The following is a 17,357-nucleotide window of genomic DNA, read 5'->3' on the forward strand; positions in this document are numbered from 1 at the left end:
AGAGGGAGGTAAAAATGAGTTTTCACTCATGTCCAATAGGAAATAAAGGCATTTTTTGGGCAAAAACTTTGCCATTTCCCTTCAAATCCCCAACTGGTCCGACCCAGTCTGAGCTCTGAATCCCTCCCCTGGAGCTGTTTACAGAAATCAAAGGGTGGGAAAGGTGATGGGGATGGGGAATGTGTGTGCAGAGAGGTGCTGGGAGCTGTCTGGTGGGGATGGGCACCAGCTCCAGCTCTGACAGCCTCTGCAAAGCAGAGGGAGACACAAAATTGCTCACAGCAAATGGAGCAAATCCTTAGGGGTGATCACAGGGACACCCCTGGGGCTTTGGACCTGTTGGAAAGGTGGAACCACCTCTCCCTGCAGTGTGGGAGGGGATAACTGAGGGGGTGGCAGGGGGAAATTAATTCAGATGGGGAAGGTGCAACCATGTGAAGGGTGGGATGAGGGTCTAAAGCATCCCTCATTGCACCCCCTGGAGCTGGGAGAGGCAGCAGAGGGATGAACCCTGCCCTGGCTTGGATAAAGCAAGGTGTGGAGTTTGCCTTGGGAAGGCTCTGAGGCAGGGTGGGTTTGGGGCTGCTCAGACAAACATCACAAATGTCCTTTGGGGAGATATCCTGTTCCCAAAAATGCAAACAAGGGGGAGGGAACCCCCCTCTTTCTCTAAAGGTGACCAGCACCACAAGGTTTGTGTGCTCCCAGAAATGCTCTGGTTCTCTCATGTGTCCCCAGAGGGATGGAAAGGGGCCATGGCTGTGGCAGTGGGATGCTCCCCTTCCCTGGAGTGCTGATGGGATCATACCCTGGGAAATGTGAGAAAACTGCCTGATTTACCCCTCACCCAGCACTCTGCATGTAGGAAGAGGCTATTATTACAACTGGGTGTTTGTGTTTTTCTCCTTTTTTTAATTTTACATTTTCTGAGTATTTCTGCAGGCAGTAAAGGTGTAAAAGGATTTCATCACACAGTTTCCAGGGAACGCTGCACATTTTCCAGGGAGTTTCTTCTGCCAGTGTCAGCACCCTGCCTTTGCTGGGGCAGCCCTCTTGCTTGGGAAGTTTCTCTGGAGAGATGGAGCCCCAGATTAGGGATGAGTCACTGGATCCAGGTCACCAGGGAGGTGGGGGCAGCTCCCAGCACCTCTTGTGCAAGACAATGTGAGTGCTGGATCAGCCACCCCTCTCAGGGCTGGGAAGTGAGGAAAGAGTGGGGGCATGCCTGGGCAGGGAGGGGATCCTGGGCATGGACAGGGAGCATTTCTGCCTGACCCATGGGAGCCAGAATGATGGATGTGTGCTTGTGTCCAGGAGTCACCCTGCCCCAGAGCTGTCCCCATCACCCCTCTGCCCTGCCAGGGACAGTGCTGCAGGTGGGGCTGAGCTGGGGATCTGCTGTGGGGAAGCCCATCCTGTGGATGGATCCTTGCCCAGGAATCTGCCATGATGGAGCAGCTTGAAGGGAATGACAGGAGGGAAAAGGAAAGAAAAAAGAGAAGAGAGGAGAAGAGGGAGGGAGGAAGGAAGGGAGGAAGGGAGGAAGGGAGGAAGGGAGGAAGGAAGGAAGGAAGGAAGGAAGGAAGGAAGGAAGGAAGGAAGGAAGGAAGGAAGGAAGGAAGGAAGGAAGGAAGGAAGGAAGGAAGGAAGGAAGGAAGGAAGGAAGGAAGGAAGGAAGGAAGGAAGGAAGGAAGGAAGGAAGGAAGGAAGGAAGGAAGGAAGGAAGGCCCCTCTGGTCAGTTCCACCTTGATGAGCAGAGGTTGCTGTGGCCTTGGTCTGGCTCTAGGTGTATTTGCAACAAGGATCTGTTTTTCCTGCCCTATTTGGAAGTTACACATTTTGAGAGAAGGAGAAGCTGTTGCTACCCACTGACCAGTGGGTTTCAGATCTTGTGATGGAGACAGCTCAGGTGAAAGCACTGCCAGGAGATGGAGGCAGAGGCCAGCAGGAGCCACAAACCATCCCTGTGGGAACTGAACCAGGAGGGGTTTCAGCCACACTGAGGAAATCCTCATCCAGAAATTGTGCTGAGAGCTCAGCCCCCTGCCCCTTCCAAGAGCCCCTGTGCAGGAGGGGAACAAGGCTGTGGCCATGGTCCAGACCTTCTGTGGCACATGACAGGAAGAGCATCTTGCTTTGGGTACTTGAGCATCTCTACTTCTAGTCCCAAACTGTCACATCCATATTTTCTGAAAAATTTCTTCATCCAGGACTTTTCTCCTGGGAAGCTGAGGAGCCTCCGAGAAAAAGGAGAACAATAATTATCTTATTTGCTTCTCCTGTGTTGTGCTCACATGTGGAATGTGTTTGGAGATTGTTTATCCAACAAGTGATTGTTCCATTGGTTTTCTGTGAATTGTTTTCACTCTTTGGCCAATCAGGGCCAAGCTGTGTCAGGACTCTGGAGAGAGTCAGGAGTTTTCATTGTTATCTTTTTAGCCTTCTGTAAGTATCCTTTCTGTATTCTTTAGTATAATTTAGTTCTGTATTCTTTAATATAATATAGTATCATAAAATAATAAATGAGCCTTCTGAGAACATGGAGTCAGATTCATCAATCCTTCCTCCTGCCACGGGGCACCCCACAAATACAATCCCAAGCAGCTCCTTCCAGCTCCTGCCATGTTCCAGTTCCCATGGGTTCTCAGAGATGCAGGGGACAGGGACCCAGCTGTCCCACTGCCCTCCCAAATATTTCCATCCATCCCAGATCTCTGTGTTTGACCCCATGGACTCTGAGCCCCGTGTCTGAGTGGGGAAGGGGCTGGGGCTGCTCCCATTCCTTCCCCTGCTCCTTCCTGGGGTTACCCAGCCTGGATGAGGGGCTGCAGGTGCAGCTGTGCTCTGCTGCTGACAGAGCCCAGGGGCCCCTTCCAGGCTGCCCCAGTCCCAGCTCTCAGCAGGGATCAGGAGAGGGTCCTGAGCTGATCCCTGGGAGCTGGGAGGAGAGGGGAAGAACCTCACCTCCCATCTTGGATCTCTCACAGCTGTTTCCTCTCCATCAGAGAGCATTTGCTTGCTCCCAGACTGCCCCTCCAGGCTCATCCCTCTGTCACAGACATCTTTCATGAAAAATCCTTTCCTTAGGATTTTTCCTCCTGAGAAGCTGAGAGGCCTCAGGAACAAAATGTAACCAATGGTTATCTGCTGCTGTGGAATGCAACAGGTGCATCTGGGATTGAGCTCATGTGGTTGTTTCTCATTAATGGCCAATCACAGTCAGCTGGCTCAGACTCTCTGTCCCAGACACAAGACCTTGTCATCATTCTTTATTATTCTATTCTTAGCCAGCCTTCTGATGAAATCCTTTCTTCTATTCTTTTAGTATAGTTTTAATATAATATATATCATAAAATAATAAATCAGCTTTCTGAAACATGGAGTCAGATCGTCTTCTCTTCCCTCATCCTCGGACCCCTGTGAGCACCATCACACATCCCAGAGCATCTCCCTCACCCAACAGAGCTCCTCTGCCCTGGGGTGGGTCTCAGGAAGGGCATTAGCTGTGGGATCCATCATTTATTTGTGGAGTTTCACTGTCCCAGTTTGGGGAACCTTGTCCCCACAGATAGCAGCCCTTCCTGCCAGTTTGATGTAACCATCAGGGAGGTGAACTTTTCCCAGCTTTGCTGGGGCTTGTTGGTGATGCACTGTGTGGTAATCATCACTTTCATCCTTGGCTGCAGCTTAGAGAGCTTTCTTCTGTAATCCCTGGCATTAGAGGCCAATTTTAAGCAACAAACATTTTTCCATGGAAACTCCTCTGTGTTATATCTCCCTGCCAGCCTTGGAATCCCTTCACACCAGCTCCTGAGCTTCCAGAGCTCAGATCAGCAGAGTGAACTTTGTGCTGGAAGATATCCAAGGCAGATTTGGGGTTGGCCAGGTCTCCTATGCATGTTCTCTACCAGCTCTGGGTGTCACAAAACCTTTATGGAGGCAAATGTCAGGAGGAAATGCCCTGGAATGAGTGTTTCTCCTAAGGAGAAAGGGCTTCAGTAACTCATTTATCTTCTGCCAATAAGAGAAATGGATACCAGGGGATTAAAGGGGAAAACAAAACAAAAACCAAACCAAACCAAAACAAACAAACAAAAAAACCCCAACAACAACAACAAAACCACCAGCAAAACTGTTCATTATCGAAGCAAGATACCTGCAAAGCACAGAAAAAAACCTGAACCTTACACCCCAACCCCACCTCAGTGTGTGGCTGAGAGGTGAAGGTGGTGGCTGATCTTCTTTGGGGAGGGAGGAGAAAAGAATTCACAGAGCAGCTGGGAACCTGTTGGACTCCTGGTGTGGGTCTTCTCCTCACAGCAGCCAGAGCTGGTGGATTTCAATGTCCTTTCTCATGTTGGTTCAGCTCCTCCAAGGTCCTCACTGCCTCCCCAGAAGGGCTGAAAGGAAAAATGAGAAAAGCCAAAAACATTTCAAGGGTGGGGGGAAAAAAGGGGGAAGGGAAGGGAAGGGAAGGGAAGGGAAGGGAAGGGAAGGGAAGGGAAGGGAAGGGAAGGGAAGGGAAGGGAAGGGAAGGGAAGGGAAGGGAAGGGAAGGGAAGGGAAGGGAAGGGAAGCTTCTGGCTTGGAGCTAGATAAAAACCAATCCCACAAAAATCCAATCCAGTGTTCCTGGTCCAGCCTGGAGAGAGATAGAACCAAAACCATGCAGGAGCCCAAATCTCCCCACTCTACCCCTGGGTCCATCTGAAATCTACAGCAGCCATTTCTGGGTGTGAAGCACATAATTAGGGAATAAAACATCATTACAAAATCACCCCAAGACAAGGATGTTCAGAGCTCTTCCCTCCAGTGGTCCTGTCCCACCAAACCTCACCCTGGGATGTGCCCTGCAGTGGGTGCCAGTCCTGCTGGGAGGGAGGGGTTGAACCAGAGGCCCTCAGAGTCACCCACCAGAATTCATGTGAGGCTGAAGGCCCTGTTCCTCCCACCACAGCCTCACAGATCTCCCAGCAGAGCTGTTCCCTAAAACCTTTAGGGGAGGTGTCTCCCATCCTTCCAGGGAAAGGGAGGCTGACCCTTCATCAAAGGACAGGATCTTTAAGCATGCCACACAAATGTTCCCAGGCAGGAAAAGCAGAGTGTCCCTTTTCCCAAGTCCCAGGTAAGGATTCCCACAAGTCTTCCTGCCCTGCCTGGAGCTCCCTCATCCCTTCCATGGCACTTGGATCCAGGTGCTGGAGCAGGTTGGTGCCTCCCACACCAGCAACGTGACCAGGCTGGAGCTGCTCCCTGGGCCATGCTGGGGGCTGGTGCCTCCCTGATCAGGGCCACTTCTTGCTGGGTTTGGCTTGAAAACCCTCCTTGGAACAGGCACAGATCCACTCCTGAAGGTAAAGGTGCTCCCTGGCACGTGAGAGGGTGGGAGATGTCAGCAAGGCTGTGGGAGCTGTGAGAGCAAGAAAGGAACCACAGGAATGTCCTGAGTTCACTCTTTGTGCTTCCTACCTGGGGCAGGAAGGGGTCATCCTGCACCCACCTCTGCCTCCTCCTTTGGGAAGGAGATTTGCCCAAATTCCAGCTTGGCTGCTCTTCCCACAGTAGGAAAACACCTCTGTGTTGGTACTGAGCTAAGCATATTTTATAAATCCATCAATTCCACGGCAATTCTGCAGCTCCACAACTCCTCAGCATTGCACAAAGGTTGGCTGGGACATGGCAGGAGGGGGTTTATTGTCGTGAATGGTGGGAGAAATGCGACACACCATATGCGTGAATAGCAAATTTCGAAGTTTATTGAAAACTCACACATATTTATATTGGTGTTAATGAAGCTTATACATATTGCAAAGGCTGAGCTCATTATTGGTTAAAGCACACTTAGATCAACTACACTTACTTCTATCTTCTAACAATTATTTTGCTTCTATGTTTGCATTCTTCTAGCTTCTCTACTTAAGATATCTGCATTTTCTGGCAAGCGATTTTCTCTTCTGTCTTCCCGTTTCAGAGAAAGTCATTGTGACTTTTGTTAGTGATTAGACACTAGTTGCTTAGTTTCCAGCTTGTTTCTCTTATCTTTATCTATCAGTATCACATCGAAATGTCTTTTCTCAGCTAACTAATTATCTAAAAAGCTTTCTACAGTTTATGGCACCTTCCCCTGCAGCACAGCAGGACCAGGAGTGCTGGGAGCTGTCCCTGCTGCATTCCCCAGTGCTAGGGCAGGTGTATCTGCTTGCTGCATTTTGCACTCCACCAGCCTGAAGAACCAAAAAATTTATGAATCCCTTATTCCTGGTGCAGTCCTTGGCTTCTCCTCAGCCCCACATGGAGGTTAAAATGAACAGAAAGGAAAAGAAGATGTTAGATTGTGCTGGGCCTTCTGTCACTGCACTCCAGCACCCTGGGGATTTTGGGAGTCCTGTGGGAGAAGGGCTCCCACCCAACCCCACAGCTGGTGCTGGCCCTGCTGCTCTGGAGCTGTTCTCATTCTTTATGTGCACTGCAGGAACTTTATCCCATTCTGCTGTCCCTGAAGGTCTGGGTTGGGCAGGGCCAGCCCAACAGGGAGATCCCTCGTGCTGCCTGAGCAGTAGCTGGCCTTTGTTAAATGTTTGAAGGTCCCATCACCCTCTCAGTGTCACCTTTACCAGTTTGATTTTTCCAGAGGCTGGTGAGTGACAGGGAAAAGTGAGCTGGTGGGTCAGATCACCAGGAAAAGGCCTCTGTATGCCTTTTTACAGAATCACAGGATCACTGAGGTTGGAAAAGGCCTCCAAGACCATTGAGTCCAATATGTGACCAATCCCCACTTTGCCAACCAGCCCAGAGCACTGAATGCCACTTCAAATCATTCCTTGAATGCCTCCAGGGATGGGGACTCCTGTCACAGTGATATTTTCTGAACAATCCTCTTTGCCCAGGATTTTCTCCTGGGAAGTTGAGAAGCCTCGGAGAGGAACAAAACCAAGAATTATCAGATTGCTGCTCCTGTGATTGCTGCTTTGGAATGTGGTCTGGACATTAATTGTTTACCAACAGGTGAATGTTTGATTGGTTTCATGTGAATTGTTTTAATTTAATGATAATCACTATCAGCTGTGTCAGACTCTGAGGAATCAGTCATGAGGTTTTTATTATTCTTTCTTGTTAAGCCTTCTGATGTCTCCCTTCTCTTCCTTTAGTATAGTTTTAGTATAGCATTCTTTAATATAATAATAAATATATAATCATAAAATAATAAATCAGCCTTCTGAGAACAAGGAGTCAAATTCTCATCTATCACCTTGTCCTGGGGACCCTCACAACATCACAGACTCCCTCTCCTGAGCAGCCCCTTTTAATACCTGACCACCCTTTCCATGGAGAAATTCCTCCTGATGTCCAACCTGAGGCTCCCCTGGCACAGCTTGAGGAATTCTCCTCTTGTCCTGTTTCCTGTCCCCTGGGAGCAGAGCCCGACCTCCCCAGCTGTGCCCTCCTGTCAGGAGTTGTGCACAGCCACAAGGTCCCTCCTGAGCCTCCTTTTCTCCAGGCTGAGCCCCTTTCCCAGCTCCCTCAGCTGCTCCTGGTGCTCCAGCCCCTTCCCCAGCTCTGTTCCCTTCCCTGGATGTGCTCCAGCCCCCAATGTCCTTCTTGGAGTGAGGGGCCCAGAGCTTCCACCCAGGGCTGGAGGTGCTTCAGCAGAGCCAGCACAGGCACTGCCCTGGGCTGTGGCCACACTGGTTTTGCTACAAGCCAGCTGCTGTTGGCCTTTCTGGCCACCTGGAATCTCTCTGCGGTTTGAGAACACTGCATTTAACCTCTCCTCCTCTGCACTAGGAAATTATCTGGATACAGTGCCAAGCTCTGGAAATCCACTTCTTCGGGTTGTCCCAGCCTCTGTCCTGGCTGGATTTGCCTTGGTCAGGCCAGGGTTTGATGTTCACACCAGGATATGAAGAGCTTTCCCTGGAGGAGCGTGGGGGTGGCAATGGAATTTGACTGCTTTGCTTCCTGATGGCAGCTTGCTTCCCTTTCTGCTTCCTTCCCTCCCTCCCTGCCTGCCTGCCTTGTTGGCCTCCTCTGGAACAGAGGTCTCCAAGCACCTCAGAGGAGGGAACAACCCAGCCTGGGGCTGTGTCACTGCAAGAGCTCAGCAGGAGGGTGTCCCCTGTCACTGAGCACTGCCCTGAGCCTGGGACAGCAATGACACCAAGTGGTGGCACTGGATTTTCACTGACTTGAGCCAGCTCTGCTCTGAGCCAGTCCCACAGCCAAAGACACAAATGTCACTTGTGAAGGTTGTCACTGTGAATTTTCTGAAAAATCCCTTCACCAGGATTTTTCTCCTGAAAAGCTGAGAAGCCTCAGAAAAGAAATGTAAACAATAATTCTCTAATTGCTTAGAATGTGGTTTGGAGGTTGCTCACCAACAGGTGCATCTTGGATTGGTTCCTTGTGAATTGTTTTTACTTTGTGACCAATCCCAGTCCGGCTGTGTCGGACTCTCTGGTCAGTCACAAGATTTTATTATTCATTCCTTTCTAGCTTTCTGATGTCTCCTTTCTCTTTCTTTGGTATAGTTCTAATATATAATTTTCTTTTAATATAATATATATCATAAAATATTTCAAAATATAAATCAACCTTCTAAAACATGGAGTCAGATTCCTCTTCTCTCCCCTCATTGTGGGGACCCTCAGCCAGCACCACAGAAGGTGATTCTGTCTGTTTATCTCCCTTCATGTTCTTTTCCCAGCCCTGGGGCCATGCCACAGCCTCAGGTTGTGGGGGAAGCCCAGGAACAGCAAATGTCGGAGAGCCCATGAGCTCTCAGGGCTTCCAAAGAAATGTGCCACAGGTCAGCCACAGGCCCCCAACACTAATGCTGGCCCTTTCCTGTGGCAGTGTTTTCAGGGGTCTGAGGATGAGGGAAGAGATGAGGATCTGACTCAATGTTTCAGAAGGCTGATTTATTATTTTATGATATATATTACATTAAAACTATACTAAAAGAATAGAAGAAAAGATTTCATCAGAAGGCTGGCTAAGAATAGAAAAAGAAAGAATGATAACAAATGTTTGTGTCTGGGACAGAGAGTCTGAGCCAGCTGGGCTGTGATTGGCCATTAATTAGAAACAACCCCATGAGACCAATCCCAGATGCACCTGTTGCATTCCACAGCAGCAGATAACCATTGGGTACATTTTGTTCCTGAGGCCTCTCAGCTTCTCAGGAGGAAAAATCCTAAGGAAAGGATTTTTCACAAAAGATGTCTGTGACACTTTCTCCTGGCAAACCAAAGTCACCATTCCAGGTTCCTGATGGCAGATTGCAGGAGCCACTGGGCACTGTCAAACCAGCCTGAGTTGGCACTGGTGCCAGCTTGGGTCTGGGAGGCATCCTGTGCAGTGTGGAATTTCAGGAGCCAGCCGGCCCCTGCGGACCACAGGCCCCTGAGCAATAGGTCAGGCCTTTTCCCCTGGAAACAAACCTCACCAACCCAGGTTCCTAATGTCAGTTTACAGGAGACACTTTGGAATTGTCAAACCAGCCTGAGTTTCCAGTGGTGGTGGCTTGGGGCTGGGAGGCATCCTGCGAAAGGCGGAATTCCAGCAGGCAGCGGCCATTTTGGGCCTCAGGCCCCTGAACAATTGTTCAGGCCTTTTCCTTGGGAAACAAAACTCACCAGCCCATGTTCCTGCTGTCAGTTTGCAGGAGACACTTGGAACTGTCAAACCAGCCCAAGTTTCTGGTGGTGCCAGCTTGGGTCTGGGAGGCATCCTGTGCAATGTGGAATTTCAGGAGCCAGCCAGCCCCTCCGGCCCACAGGCCCCAGAAACCAATGCCAGCCCTTTTCCCTGGCAAACAAAACCCACAATCCCAGGTTCCTGGTGGCAGATTGCAGGAGGCACTGGGCACTGTCAAACCAGCCTGAGTTGGCACTGGTGCCAGCTTGGGTCTGGAAGGCATCCTGTGCAATGTGGAATTCCAGCAGGCAGCCGCTCTGAACACCCCAGGAAAGTCATCCCAGTGACCCCCAGGGGCCTCATTGCATCTCTGAATCAAATACTTTAATTCATTTACAATAAATTAACTTATATTGTGCTTGCAGTGTGCAGAAACAGCTGTGAGCAAGGACTTGAGCCCCAGCAGCAGCATGGAGAGTTAGCCTCAAACCAGAGGAGTGACAGAAATAAATCAGAGCTGGGAAAAAAAACAAAGTGAAGAATTTACTGCTTTTCTAAGCTTGGGCACAAAGCCTTGGTCCTGGAGCTTTCCTGAGAACGTGTCCTGGTGAGTGATGGGACATTGTGCAGAGCCTGTGTAGGTAAATGTCAGAAAGGTGCATGACAGGGCAGAGCCAGCACACTGCAAAAAATGATGAGCTTCCTCAAAAGCTTTCCTGATCCTCTCAGTTTGTAATCTAAACTCAAGAGGGAATGGTGATTTAGGGGTTGAATAGTGATTTTAGTTGTTTGCCTGTGAGGGATAAATAGATGTCACCCACAGGGACATCAGGGAGCAGGAGGGGGGCTGGAAGTGACCCTGGCAGAGGGGAGGGGAGGTGCCTTTCCCAGGTGTGAAAATGCTTGGGGGGGTTGTTTTTTTCCCAAAACCTGAATCAAATACTTAAATGAATTAATAAATAAACTCATATTCCCCAAGGTGAGCCAGTTCTGCCCATGGCAGCAGTTAACAAGTGACCTCATCCTTCTTTATCCCAACCCAGAGGAGAGTGATGGGGGGCTGGGGACAGACAGACAGACAGAGAGGCAGCTGGATAGGGTCTGGCTGTATCAGAGGGAGAATGAGGATCTCACCTGGGTGCCTCAGGACCCTGCTGCCCCTGCAGTGAGCTGGACAGGGTGGTCCCATGACACATCAAGGCAGGAAGCCCATGAGGCTGTCAGTCCCTCACAGTGCTGGCTGAGGGGCATCTGGCTTCCTCCAGTGTCAAACACAATCCACAGGGTCATTATTTTTCTTGCTAATAATTAGTTTTTAGTCAAAGCTTTACTCCAGCTAATGAAAAGGTGAGCTGGGGGTCACCCACATCCCAGAACACAACAAGAAGTAGATGTTGGAGGAAGGATTCCTGCATGAATGGCTGCAGGACAGTGGAAAAGCTCTTGAGCAAAGCTGGGGGGCAGGAGACCATGAAGGACTCCCAAAGGGAACATCTACAGGGGGTGCCACAGGTGGGCTGCTCACCAGCAGGGTGGGGAACCAGGGAGGCTCAAGGTGCTGCTCTTCCCAGGGGCTGCAGCCAAGCAGCTGCTCCAGTGAGGAAGAGGAGGCTCCACAGGATCTGAACTATCCTTGAAAGGACAGGGAGCACGGTGGGAAGGTCTCCTACCATGGCTTTGACCCCTCTACCAGTTCTCAGCATCTTCAGGTGCTGGATCTTCCCTTGGCTTGGTGTGAGGTGGCTCTGAGGTTCCTGCTTTTGGGCAAAAGGCTCTCCCCCTGTGGGACCAAAGGGTCAGGCTGAATTTATCACCAGAATTGTGGGGAGCAGAGTGTGAAAGTTTATGGCTTCATTTATGGCATCACTCTGGGCTCTGCTGCCAGGCTTTGCTCTTCCTGGGGACATCTCCAGGGCATGGAGATGCTCTGAGGAAAGGCTGACACAACTGCTCACCTGGACAAGAGTAGGCTCAGGAGAGACCTCAGAGCCCCTGCCAGGGCCTGAAGGGGCTCCAGGAGAGAGGGACTGGGACAAGGGATGGAGGGACAGGACACAGGGAATGGCTCCCACTGCCAGAGGGCAGGGATGGATGGGATATTGGGAAGGAATTCCTCCCTGTGAGGGTGGGGAGGCCCTGGCACAGGGTGCCCACAGACATTGTGGTTGCTCCATCCCTGGAAATGCCCAAGGCCAGGCTGGACAGGGATTAGAGCAACCTGGGGTAGTGGAATTGCCCCTGGAACACGGCCACAAGGTGTCCCTTTAACCCAACCCATTCTGTGACCCCCACAAGTGGCTGGGAGCCATGGGGTGCAGCTGTGAGCAGCACTTTCACAAGGAACAGACCCAGAGTCTGCTCATGGGACTGTTCCATCACCCATTTCACCCTCAGCTCCCTTCTCCTGCCATCCTGCACAACCAAGGGCCCAGGGCTGTGCCTCTGCCCCTGTGAGTGTTCACCTGCAGGCACGAGGTGAGGGAGCACTGAGCCATCCTCACAAAGCAGCCTCACAAGCAGAGGAGTGTGTGATGGCCAAGGAGCCTGCAGTTAACCCTGAGGTGCCACAATCCCAGCACTGCCAGGACAAGATTTTGCTGGGAACATTCCCAGCAAAGAGGGTCACAAATGCTCCTATGATCTGTGTGTGTGATCAGCTCACCCAGGTGTGCTGTTTCACCATGTCAGGGTGTCCTTCAGTGAGCAGAGGCTGCAAGGATGAATCCAAACCCTCTGAGCTGTTGGGAGCTTCCCTTCACCCTTCCCCAAGGGGCTCCCCCTGCCCATTCCCCTTGCACAAGCCCTGGGGTTCTGCCTTCCTCCCCCCACAGAAGAGTCTGTGCAAAGAACCAGCTTTATTCACACAGGCACATCAGACATCGAGGAAACACAAAACACACAGGGAGGCTCCACTTCCACACACACCATCACTATTAACAATATTTCAGAAAGAATAAATAAAAGTGCTGTTGCTATAGGAACCCACAAGGACGAAGCTCTCCTCTGTTCAGCAGGCACAGCTGACCTTGCCCAGCTGCTCCTCCTCAGTTTGAGAAGTACTTCTCCAGCACCTTTGTTAAAAGCCCTGTCTCCTACAAAACAAGACACAAGAGTGAGACAAGGGTCCTGCACACAACCAGCACCATCACCACCCTGGGGCAGGGCACACAAACACCCCATGGCACCCTCAGGGGGGGCTTGGCATGGCCCATGAGAAGGACAGAGCCAGAAACTTCCCATCTGTGCTCCAACAGATGAACCACGGCTCAGGGTTGAGGGAAACTTCATCCCAGTGAGGCAGCAGAGGCAGCAGCCCCTGGTTGAGCTCCAGGGCAGAGCCTCTGCCACTGACACATTCTCTGAAAAATCCCTACACCAGGATTTTTCTCCTGAAAAGCTGAGAAGCCTCAGAAATGAAATGTAAACGATAATTATCTGATTGCTTGGAATGTGCTCTGGAGGTTGCTCACCAACAGGTGCATCTTGGATTGGTTCCATGTGAATTGTTTTTACTTTGTGACTAATCCCAGTCCAGCTGTGTCAGGACTCTGGTCAGTCATGGGTTTTTATTATTTATTCTTGTTTTAGCCTTCTGATGTCTCCTTTCTCTTTCTTTAGTATAGTTTTAGTATATCATTATAATATAATAAATATAATAGAATAAATATGATATTATATAATAAATATAATACAATATAACATTATATTATATATGGAATATGAAATAATATGAAATAATATGAAATAATATGAAATAATATAATATAATATAATATAATATGAAATAATATAATATAATATAATATAATATAATATAATATAATATAATATAATATAATATAATATAATATACCTGCCTTCTAAGAACTTGGAGTCAATTCTCATCTCTGACCTCGTCCTGGGACCCACAACACCACAACAATTAATAACCACAAGCCTCATTCAGCAGAGAATGAGAGAAGGCAGAAAGAGGCAGAAAACACAGCAGGGAAGAGTCACAGAGGGGTTTGTGGGGTTGGCTCTGACCACAGGTCCTGCAGGGCAGAAGGGCTCTCCCCAGCCCTGGAGCTGCTCCATTCCATGGTTTCTGCATCCTGGGGAGTCAGTGCCACACACCCCAGGAGATGCCAAAGGATGGGAAGGATCCTCCTCTGCCAGCCCAATCTCTGTCACACAGAGCAATGAGGCTCTCTCAGCTTCTCAGGAGAAAAATCCTGGCAAAGGTATTTTCCAGAAAATACGTCAGGGAAGCCCCAGCACGCTGAGAGCCAAACCCTGTCTGCACACATGGCTGGAAAGCTGAGATGGAACCAATAAGCTGAGATGGATCCTGAGCAGGGCATGGACAGGGAGTTTCCCAGGGCAGGGCTGTGAAAAGGCTGTGAGGAACGAGGGAACACACAGAGGGGCTCAGGCTGGCTGCTGACACCTGGTGTCCAACAGCAGCCGTGCTGAGGGGAAAGCTGCCAGGCTGGCAGGGATTTGGACTGGCACTGTGACTGCCACAAGAGCAAGAATAGTTTTTCTAGGTCAGTCACACAGAATAGTACAATGTGGACAGCACTCAGAGGCAGCTCTGGAATACCCACAGCAGCCCAGATGTGAGGATGCCCTGGGGATGGGTGGGAGAAAGGAGCAGGAGGGCAGGAGTTGGGGAAGTGAAGTGCTCAGAGGTGCCCAAGGAGCAAAAGCAGAAACAGAACCCAGCAAGGTGACCAAGGGGACCAGGGCAAGGTGACCAAGGAGAGGCCCCAGGTTTTGGGGAGACAAAGTGAGGGGCAGGAGCCAGTTTCATTCACATCAAGCAGCCCAGCTGTGATGGGCACACCAGCCCACCTTGCCCTAGAGAGGCAGCAGCACCTGCATGGGCACAGAGAAATCACCCAGCAGAGCAGGGCTGTGGCACCAGGGCCACACCTGGGCAGCACCCAGCCCTGAGCTCTGAAAATGGGCACTGCCAGGGCTGGCAGGACTCTGGCACCCAGCTGGAGCACTCTGGGCAGCCTCTGCACAGGCACATCTGCAACATGAGCAGCTCTAGCAATCCACACCACGCTCAGAAACAAGGCAGGGCAGCACACCTGCCAGCTCTCCTGTCCTCTCAACAAGTGCCCTCCTGCTCAGAGGTTCCTTGGTGGGATGGGGAAGGGTCCAGAACCTGCTCAGCCCACATCTCCCCTCCAGCTGCATCTGAGATGCCAACACTGCAGCCCCCAGCCCACTGCACAGGGAGTGGGGTGGGCTGGTGCCCTCTGCCATGCCCTGCTGTATCCTCACTGTGGAAAGCCCTCTGGGAACAGCTCTCTGGGATGCATCAGTTTACCCTCATCTGCTGGAAACGAGCCCAAAAGGGGCTTGAGCAGTCAGTGGCTCTCAGGCTCCCAGTCCTGCACCAGCTCTGCTCCACCTGTGCCCAAGAGGAGCAAGCCCTGCCTGGCCCTGCCCAGCAGAAACAGCTTTACCTGCATGCAGTGCTCCTCAGGCATCTGGCTCAGGGGGACAGCACAGGTGGGACTGACCCAAGAGGATTTTACCCTTTTTAGACTCCCAGTTACTTCCTGCAGTGACTGGAAAGGGTGAGACACCAGGGAGGTGTGCAGGAGGCAACAGACAAGCAGAGCCACACAGACTAATTCCATTTATGGATGCAGAAATTCCATCTCTGGACTGAGCAATTCGATCTCTGCATCCTGCCTGAGGATCTGTGCCTGTGCATTGCTCCCAGGGGCAGGTTTTCCACCAGGAGCTGAGTGAGCTCCAAGGTAAAAGCCACAGTGAGGGTCTGCTGATGCACAGTGGCACCAGTGGAGCTCCTGCCCTCTCCCTGCTCCCCAAAACCCACTCTGCAGCAGCAGGAGCAATGCACAGGTACTCTCTGCAAGGCTTTGTGCCCTCAGCATCCAGGGATTCCAACCACAGGGACACAGAGCCAAAGCTCTTTACTTCACAGATGCTTTTCCTCTCACATACTGTGCACCCTCTTGGTCTCCTGCTGTGGAAATAACAGGGAGAGAGGATTTCCCTGTCCTTAGAAAGGGGGACACCATCCTCTTCTGCATCTGGCTGAGGAAGACCCAGATGCTTATTAACAACCCCTGGACACCACTGCTGTCACAGCTCCATTGCAGAGTTACCTGCTCATCCTCACACCCTTCCCAGGCACCTGGGACTATTTGTCCCTGCCCAGCTGGACACAAGCCTCAGGACACTTCTCCTCTCTCCCTTTAAAGAGGGTTAAAAGGAAGGTTAAAAGGAGGGTTAAAAGGAGGGTTAAAAGGGAAGTGCACGTCTAGCAGCTGTGCAGGTGCTCCCCTCTCCAGCAGAGCTCCTCCAGCTCTCTGCTCTGAGCATCTCCCTCTAGCTAAGTAAATGCTCACCTGGCCAGTGAGGTCGTATTTCCCTTGGTTCTCATCCAGCAGCCTTTCTTGCAAGAGGATTTTCAGGAGCTCCCGGGTCAGCAGTTCCATCATGTCCTCCAGCAGGGCTCGGAGAGAGGGACCAAACACCACGGGCACTGCAGGCTCCTCGGCAGCCTCCAGGTGTGGGGAGCCCGTGACACTCTTCTTGCCCATGAAGTGACCTGCAACAGCACACACGGGGTGTCTGGGGGGACACGGGGCTCCAGCTGAGCTGGCACCAGCACAGGGAGCACCGAGCAACCTAATGCCCAAAGCAGCTGAGTGACGAGAAACCCAGAAAGCCCAGGTCCTCACTAACTCCACGTGGGATTTTTGGGAAACTTCCCTCTCTGTTCCCACTAACAAGATCTCTGGGGAAACTTCCCTCTCTGTTCCCGCTGACAGAGATGCCACCCAGGGATGCTGAACCTCACATCAGGGATGCCGGACCGGTCACAGCCTGTTAGGGATGCCGGACGTGCTGCCCAGGGATGCAGCTGGAGGTGGCTTCACCCCTGCCCATCGCGGCACTGCCAGCATCTCCCTGCCGGTGGGAGCGGCTCCGCAAGGCAGCCCCAGGGCAGGGCGGGATGGCACCGTGCCCGCACCTCCCGCGTGTCCCCGTGTCCCCGGCCGGTACCTGTGGCCCAGAGGTTGCCGCGGGGGTTGACCTTGATCTTGGCGGCCTGGCTGCGGTGCTCGGCGAAGTCGAGGTGCACGGCGGGCCCGAGCGCGGCCCCGCAGAGCAGCAGCAGCAGGCAGCGCAGCGCCATCGCCCCGGGCCCCGCGCCCGCCGCCGCGCGGTTATAGCGGCGGGGAGGGACAGCGACACGGGGAGGGACCCGGACACGGCCCGGCCTCCGGCTGACTCCGCCTGGTTATAGCGGGACCGCCACAGCCCAGCCCCACCCGTTACACCGGGGCCGCCCGGGCTGAGCCGCTCCAGCCCCGTCCGTGCCCGCCGTGTGCCGCCCCAGCGCCCGGGCCGAGCGGGAGATGTGACGGACCCACGGCTGAGTCCGGTCCCTGTCCCCACATCCATCCATGTCCATCTTCCACCTTCTCCCTTCTCCTTCTCTTCTTTTTGCACTGGAGCTCAGCACTGAGCTCCATTCCCAGTTTAGCTCCAAGCCATCTCCCAGTACATGTGTGTAGTGGATATTTTTGTCCCCGACGAGAAGGAGAGAGTGATAAGATCTGATAAGATTCCATCTTATCAGAAGGCTAATTAATTACTGCATTATACTATATTATATTACACTATGTTACATTACATCTAAACTGAGTCTGCCAAGCACTCAACTCTGCACACCCTGCACAGAA

The 17,357-nt window shown here is 51.7% G+C and overlaps 1 protein-coding gene across 2 annotated transcripts; it reads right to left on the minus strand.

The window, feature by feature from the left end:
* Positions 1-4,225: 4,225 nt before the first annotated feature.
* On the minus strand, positions 4,226-16,953 carry NMB (neuromedin B). 2 transcript variants are annotated; one of them, XM_071441995.1, is made up of 3 exons: positions 16,675-16,953; positions 16,014-16,216; positions 4,226-4,401 (listed from the first exon to the last, which is right to left on the minus strand). In XM_071441995.1, the coding sequence occupies exons 1-3, from the start codon at positions 16,805-16,807 to the stop codon at positions 4,354-4,356; spliced, it is 384 nt and encodes a 127-aa protein (XP_071298096.1). In that variant the 5' UTR covers positions 16,808-16,953; the 3' UTR covers positions 4,226-4,353. The 2 variants fall into 2 exon arrangements, with proteins under 2 accessions (XP_071298096.1, XP_071298095.1); XM_071441994.1 differs by lacking the exon at positions 4,226-4,401 and adding an exon at positions 12,473-12,728 and having other exon boundaries at positions 16,675-16,934.
* Positions 16,954-17,357: the final 404 nt, after the last annotated feature.

This window comes from Agelaius tricolor, unplaced genomic scaffold (genome assembly GCF_023055355.1).
Source record: "Agelaius tricolor isolate 1412-34295 unplaced genomic scaffold, bAgeTri1.0.p SCAF_16, whole genome shotgun sequence".
NCBI classification, from domain to species: Eukaryota; Metazoa; Chordata; class Aves; order Passeriformes; family Icteridae; genus Agelaius; species Agelaius tricolor.